Source organism: Scatophagus argus, chromosome 24 (genome assembly GCF_020382885.2).
Source record: "Scatophagus argus isolate fScaArg1 chromosome 24, fScaArg1.pri, whole genome shotgun sequence".
Taxonomy (NCBI): Eukaryota; Metazoa; Chordata; class Actinopteri; family Scatophagidae; genus Scatophagus; species Scatophagus argus.
In genome coordinates, this window is record NC_058516.1 from 10575765 (window position 1) to 10583383 (window position 7619).

At 39.8% G+C, this 7619-nt stretch overlaps 1 protein-coding gene across 6 annotated transcripts in view; it reads right to left on the bottom strand.

Moving 5' to 3' along the window:
- mcf2la (mcf.2 cell line derived transforming sequence-like a) overlaps positions 1-6580 on the bottom strand; it is a 47115-nt gene extending 40535 nt beyond the window's left edge. The window contains exons 1-2 of one of the 6 annotated variants that reach the window (XM_046382306.1): positions 6372-6580; positions 4951-5076 (exon numbers count right to left, since the gene is read on the bottom strand). In XM_046382306.1, the coding sequence (XP_046238262.1) occupies positions 4951-5062 (112 nt within the window). In that variant the 5' untranslated portion in view covers positions 5063-5076; positions 6372-6580. Of the gene's footprint in view, positions 1-963; positions 2490-2553; positions 3706-4950; positions 5152-6371 lie in introns of those variants that run through there. The other 5 variants (XR_006842643.1, XM_046382307.1, XM_046382305.1 and 2 more) reach the window with 5 other exon arrangements.
- Positions 6581-7619: the final 1039 nt, after the last annotated feature.

Consider the following 7619-nt stretch of genomic DNA (forward strand, 5'->3'; position numbering starts at 1 on the left):
TCTCTCTAGCACACACACAAACACACCTGTTAAAGTTTCTTGAGCGATTATACCACTCCTCTTCTCACCGCCCCTCCCTCCCTCCCTCCCGCCGTGGAAATGTGCAGACCTATATCTGACTGTGCAAGAGACTATGTATACGTACCAATACTCCCTTTGCTGTTGTTGTTCTCACCTCATCTCAAAAATAATCCACAGTCAGGATTTAAATAGTCTCGCATTTTGCATGTCTTGCAGTCTTGGCACAGTCGCTGCCACATAAAGAGTCTTCAAAGTAACTTTGTGTTAAGCAGGGCTAAAGGAGGTGAGTGTCAAACAGATGTCGCAAAGTCAGCGGATTACAATTCCTTTCATAATAAAACTAAGATTTTTAAAACAAGATGTTGCACATCATTGTTACGTAAATTAAGGAGTCCATAGTCCAACCAGCACCTGACTGTCAGTACGACTCCTGCAGCACAGAGCTTTGCCTCTCACTTCCTGCCTTAAACTGAAGAAAGACTTTTATGTCCAGCATTAACACAACCACAAACACTCACGCTCGCTTGTATTCTAATGATATCATTCACATTGTGCAGAACAGTAATTCAAACTGTTTGCATTCGGTCAAATGGTTTTTGTTGCTTCAGATTGAACTATAAAATGTTACAAAAGGTTTTTAGCTTTAGCTCTCTGTATTGTTAGTGTCTGAAGGGATAGAAAAGCTCAAAGAAAAACAAAATCAACCTCCCATCTAATGTCAACAAAGCGATTAATCCTCTGACCTGTCTGGTTTCTGGTCCTGTGAGAGACTTGTGCATGTGGGCAAATATTGATTAGGCTTGTGCCGCGTGAGTAACATGAGACAATCAATTTAGCTTCACCTTTAACAGATCTGACCTAACCTGCAAACACAAAACGATCCCTTCATAAAGTACCACTCAACATGTTCCGAGAATCCCACACACTAAAGACGACACTCACCTTGTACATAAGTCTGCGTGCATTTATGATTCCGCTTCTTCTCCGTAGGCTGACGGCCACAGCAAAGGCTGGCTGACATGACAGATACAAGCACCAATCTGCCACTTTGTTTCTTCTGTTAAACAGTTTCTTTGACTTCCTGTATATCTGTCTGTCAGCTATGCAACCAGTGACCAGACATTTCTACTGCTGGTGTATTGAGACACAAGGTTAAGTTATCAATTAGCCACTCATAAAGGCTATATCAGGTAATCAGTTACCAGAGTCAAACACCAAAGAGGGCAGAGCTGGTGCCCTACTTAAAGGAATACATTTTTTTGGATGTTAGAAGAGAATATTGACAATTTCATTTCATGTTGCGTGCAACAAAAAAATTGAACCTAGCTTTGCACACACCGGGCTGAATCATACTGTACCTCTAAAAAGATAGCCGATCATTAGGAAATTAGGAAAACGAGGTGGCACTTGGGGTGGCCAATCAGATTTCGGGGTGGCCACCCCAGGCACCCCTTCTGGACACACCCTTGGAAGCAGGGAAAAAAACAGTTCAGCGCTCTCAAACGTGATTTTAGACATCTCCAGTGCTATCATATGTACATGTTGTATCTTGGGTGTCTTAATGTGTCGAGAAAATGACACAGTTTTGGTATTTCATTTAAATATTAATTACCAGTAACATTATGTAAAATCTGCATATCAGTGTTTTTTAACCCCAGGAACACTGTTTCTTAACCTGGAGGTCAGGACAGAATTGCATAAGACTGATATTCCGGTTGTTCTGGTATTTTCTCGTACAGACTGTATATTTTACTTGGTATAATCCCCTAAGAAAATAGAATAAAACACATGTGTAAATAAACATTATAAACTTACTGCTTTTGGTAGGGTCATGAGGAAAAACATCTCGCTGTCATACAACATGAGGATAATCCTGGTACACCTTTTGCAGTACACATATGCAAAGGTAGTACAGATGATGTAGTTCTCACCAGGAAACTGAATACTTGATTTCGAATAGGAATATCCCAGTTAATAATGACTTAAACAAGGTATTTTCAGTGACACGTTCAGATAATTTGCGGCTAAACTGAATTAAGGTATACATTCTGACAATCAGAGGCCCCACTTAATTCAAGTTGAATTAAGATGCAAACTCAGCGCTTAAAATGATGCCAAATAAACAAGCGATTTCCCTTAACATATTAAAAGCAATAAAATATGATTTCAGTCACACTAAAGTGGATTCCCACATTTGCACAAAATATTTCAGACGCACAAAATAACACCTCAAATATCACGTATATTAACTGGAGAAAGCGGTCGTTTCATCGAGGAGTATTTCATGGCGCCCAATTTACAGTAGACGTACTGTAGTTTGGGCGACCGTAGGATCTGCAGGAATTACACAGTGAGGTTTTTCTGTTATGTTTGAACAGAACAGAGGGAATCTCCCCGTGGTGACAGGAAATCCTGTCATACTGATTTAAATAGCAGACCCTCCAGACCAGGACGCTCTTTGATCATGCATGTCCAATAACATATTACTGACAAAACAAAAATATACACTTAAGCTTTTACACTCAAACGAACCTGTTCTCCTGGTCGCTCCACGGCTTCTGCTGCGTGTGTGTCGGGTCAGCAGACTGATGGATACGAACAGACTGTGAAGCAGTCCACTCAACACCTCTTGGCCCTCTTGAATTAACTCCAAAAGAGACATCGTCGTATCAGAGTAGACTTGGCGTTCTGAGCTCGTCCAAGCTGCCTGCCTCTCCTCCTCCTCCTCCTCCTCCTCCTCTTCCTCCTCAGCGATGAAGCCGCCTGCTCTGTGCGATTGTTTATCTCGCTTCATGTCTGCTCTGTGTTTATCACAGGAAGGTGGGGGGGTGGAGGGTGGACTGTGGCAAAAACCCTACAGCTAAATATACTAACTAGCAAATAGTAATAAGAGCGTGTGCATGCGACTGATTTGGACTTTTCACCAGGGTACAAAAGTACAAAAGTAAAAACAAACATCATCGCCTTCATTTTCGGTTTTACTCCCAGCTGAAAAGCACATCAGCAGGTACAATAAGATGTCTGATTTCAGAAGTCCAGCAAGAAAGGAGAATAAGAAACTAGTACATCAGTAATGCATGTTTTTTTTTTGTCTAATATAAGGTGATTTTTGCAGTATATGTGAGGAACATTTAAAGCTTAATGCAGGTGATTATCAAAAGAAAAGAATAACTACAACAAATCCAGCCCGATAATAAGCAAAAGTATCATTTTGCCTCACTTTGTTATTCATTCTTCAGATCTTGGATCAGTGAAAAACAAACAACACGTGGACAGGGGTTTAGAGATGTGAAACCAGGCTGTAATAACCTTGGAAACCACTGAATGCAACTGGATGAATTTTGGAGAAACGAAACTGTCGCTTGTCCCCTCCAGGATCACTTAAGTCTCATAAAATGTGAATGCGTACCTGCTAGTATGACATCCAAGTAGAAGCCTGATAAAAGCTTTCGAAAGCCTCTGAATTAGAACAAGAGTGTTTCTGAGATTTCATCCACCTCATTTATATCACTGAGAGATATGATGTAACACAACAATACATGTCAACAGCACAATAACTGGCAGCCTCCAAAGCCTCAGCACGACACTCTGACCTTCATGAAGGACTGCATTTATATGACAATTTTATCCAAGGAGACATTTTGTTATTGAGTCAAGAAACATGTCGTCCAATGGCAAGAATTTTATAAAGCTTACGTCTTTTTTTTTTTGCATTTACGGGGTGGGGGGTTAATGATGATGTTTTATATTATCCAGCAGGTTTTTGAAAACCAACCAAAAGGTTTTACCTCTGGTTTATATAATATCTTCCTGTTTTTCATTTATTCTTTAACTCAAAAACACTGTTGCCAAAGACTGACGCAAGCTACAGTTAGAGTCTCTGAAGGTAACTCAATAGTCCTGCTTGTGAATTTGAGTTTTCCATATGCCAAGAACCTTTGGCTTCCAACATGTATGCAGCAGCTCAGACAATAGGAGCTACTGACTGTGGCTGGGTTTGAACCTTTTTTTGGACATTATTGGTGATAGGGAGAAAACTGAAATGATACTGGTGCCATCTGTTAAAATCTCCACCTCCCTTAGACTGTCACATTATCTTTATCGCATCTAATTTATCACCAAATAATCACATAAACATTCCCAAGTTAAACTTCAAAAGGTAAAAGCGAGCAAAGGCGGTCATGCACTCTTCATTATTGGGCATTTGGCAATATTAGATTCATTAATCAATCAGGTGGAAGAGTCACAGTCTGAAGGATCAAAACCAATGCCCTCATTCTCCGAAATGGCTTCAAAACTAATCACAGTGACAACAACGGGATTTATTCCAGTTTATTCTTCATAGCTACCAGTGGTTATGTTATTTAATACATTTAGTCTTTTTAAACTGGTACTTTTTTATAAGTTAAAGGTAACTGAAACATTATCTGTGTATGGCAATCCCTCCTTTCTGTTACTGTCCTCAAACAGACTTCTGTATTAAGGATCTTGTATGTGGGATTGAAAAAGCCTGACTTACAGGAACATTTCATCGTCCAAAGTGCCAACTAGCTCCATTATATTCAAGGGAGCTGATATCTCCAGAACTCTGAAGCTCACACCAAAACAATCTAGATGGATAAAAAGCACTAAATATCAGAAAAAAATGACACGCATGTCAAAATAAAATCTTGATTTATTGTCAGAGGTGGAGTGAAGTGTTAGCATCATGTCTGTACCAGAGGCTCAATTCAGTGCCAAGCGCAAATGAAAGCCAAACAATCCTAATAAAAGAAGCATGTAAATGATGGCAGGAGCAAAGCAAGTCGAGGGTTCATGCAATCCTTACACATGATATGACCACAAAGGACTAAGCCAAGACCGACACTGAAACAGACGCACCAGACAACCTTCTGGTCATGACAATCCGACTACTTCAGGGATCCCTACCGCTGACTGTCGACAGCACCTCTGGCGTCTCCTCCGGGTCTTCTGGTACCGACGGCTGCTGTTCCATCATCGCCCCTGGACACCAAACCTCAGCAGGAGTTCCTCTGTGCATGAACTTCACAGCTCCTACAAGAGCACAAACGCCGACTGTTACTAAGACGACGACAGGGGTGTCACTCAGGTGACAGTGTGCATTTGGTCAGCAGTGCGTGAGGAAGAAAAAGGGAGGAAGGAAGAGACACAATCACAGGACAGCAATGAAGTTTTGCAATTGCATAACACATAGCGACACACATGCCTCTGCACAGCACACACACATACACACACACACACATGTCTGTCCTCGGTGGTGTTAACAGCATTACTCACACTAATTTTATCTTTTTATTAAGTCAAGTGTGGCGAACTCGACCCCGCCGGAGCTCCATCTCTTGCAATTGTAGTTATCACTACACAAAAATACATCTGAGTGCACAAGCAAGATGATCGTTGTAGATCAAAGCCTCCAGTGAACATCTCTGCCAACATCTGCCGAATGATCCAAATCAAAGGCCCAATCTGTGTGTGTGTGTGTGTGATTTTGTTTTTTTTTAAAACTAAATCTTACAGATTTATTGCTTTTCAAACTGATCATAACTCCAGTTTTGGTTCATCCGTTTAGCCAAAATTCAATATTTGTTTTTTTGGAAGTGAGGAGAAGTTTATCAAGATGTGATGTGGTCTTCAAAAAATGGCTCTTTTATACAGCATGCACATACACACACACCTGATGATCTCTGGTGGAACAATCAAAGCAAATATATCCAATTCCCCATCCAATTACCAGTTCCCTGACAGTGGTCCCTTTCACCACTTTGACAATAGAGCAGCCCGCCCTTAGTCATATGAACAGAGATCTTGTGATGTAGTGATATGCCAGGCTAAATAAAGACCAAGAGCTGTTCCACATGCAATACAATGTGACACCTCTAACAGCCAAGTTTACGTGACCTGGGGGGGATGTCCACAGATTTGTTCAAAGAAGGCACAAAAAAAAAAAGTCACTTTCAGTTTCAAGTTAAGCTTCACACCATTACAAATATTTGCTTCCATGTCAGGGAGAAGCAGAAGGGACAAACACCCTCGCTAATCCCCCTAAACCTTGTTCCAAAGGCACGGTGTTATCTCCCTGCTCAAATGGGCAACCCCACACTGCTAGCCAGTTGTTTAGTTAAATTTGTTCAGTATTTCCTTAAATTTAGTGAACAATTTATATGCCGAATTATCAAGCCGACTCTGTTAATTAACATGTCCAGTGTGGGGTGAAAAGCTTTTCCTTTGTCGATATACAAATATTTAACTTAGCCGATTATTAATAGAGTTTTGGCCTGCTTCATAAGGAAGCTTCATTAATGGCCTAATAAATTAAACATTATGCCTACCGACAGAGCGACGCTGCCTCCGTGCGTCCTATTTGGAAATTACATATACTTTCTCCTGCATAATAAGTCGACGTTGTTCTTCCCTGTGTAAGTATGTATATATCTTTATATATTTAGAAAATTGCATGTATCACATTACTAGCAAGAAAACCGTGATCGTCCCAAACCAAACAGTTCCGCCCCATCCAATTAGATAGACTCTGTTCAGTCTCCTCCTCTTCCTCCTTCTCTTCCTCGACCTGTGGAAAGATGTTTTGCTTGCTCAGATCCTTTCTCTTATTTTAATTGGATAATATTTTTTAGGCGAACCAATGATTTATTCTCTGCGGTGCTCTGTAGTTGTCATAGGTTACAATGTTGTTTGTATTTCTCTTTAAGTCTAAAACTTTCTGGTGCGAAAAACAAACAAACAAACAATTATTCAGATGAAGATACAAGAACGCCTTGTACTTTAGTGTGATTGTTCTTTGGGGAGGTTATTTTGCGTCATTTCTGTTAAATCTAATAAAATACACTATTGTTTGATCATCTGTAATGAGCCTGAATTCGATAGTTAAAGTATAAGCGAGCTGGTTTCCAGTCTAAAACCAATGTAATTTAACAATCTGTGATGTGTTATAAATATAATATAGTAATAGGATAATAATAATATATAATAATATAATAATAGGAAGCCTCACCGCTGACACATTGTTATATACTGCAGATACCAACAACACACCTGATTTGACAAGCTGCAATGTTGTCACTTGTCCACCAGGGGTCATGATTGCCCTTTATGTTATAATAGCTTGTCTGAAATCCCTGATCTGACATCTGTGGAGTAAAAACATAACTGCTGTCTACCCACTGAAACGATATCAGTGCACTTGTAAAAGATGTCCAATCTGAGCAGCACAGGTAAATATTCATGATAATAAACTTCATTATGTAGGATGTATTCAACGCTACATGCAAAAGCTGCAGCACAGCGTGCTGTACATGCAATGTCATGTAAAAATTTGCAGTGAAACATTTAAGTAAACAATTTAAAAATGCAGTGCAGACAATTAAACAATTCAGTGAGATTTAACTGTAAACTGACCTGACCATTTATTTTATAATCTTTATAACCTCAAATGCACGATAATCCGTCGACAATGTGCTTATATTTGTATCTATTCAACCTTTTCCAGACTTTTATTTTGTATGCAGCTATATCTTTCTGTCCATTTAAGCTCTCTGCAACTAAACTACATCAGCAAAATG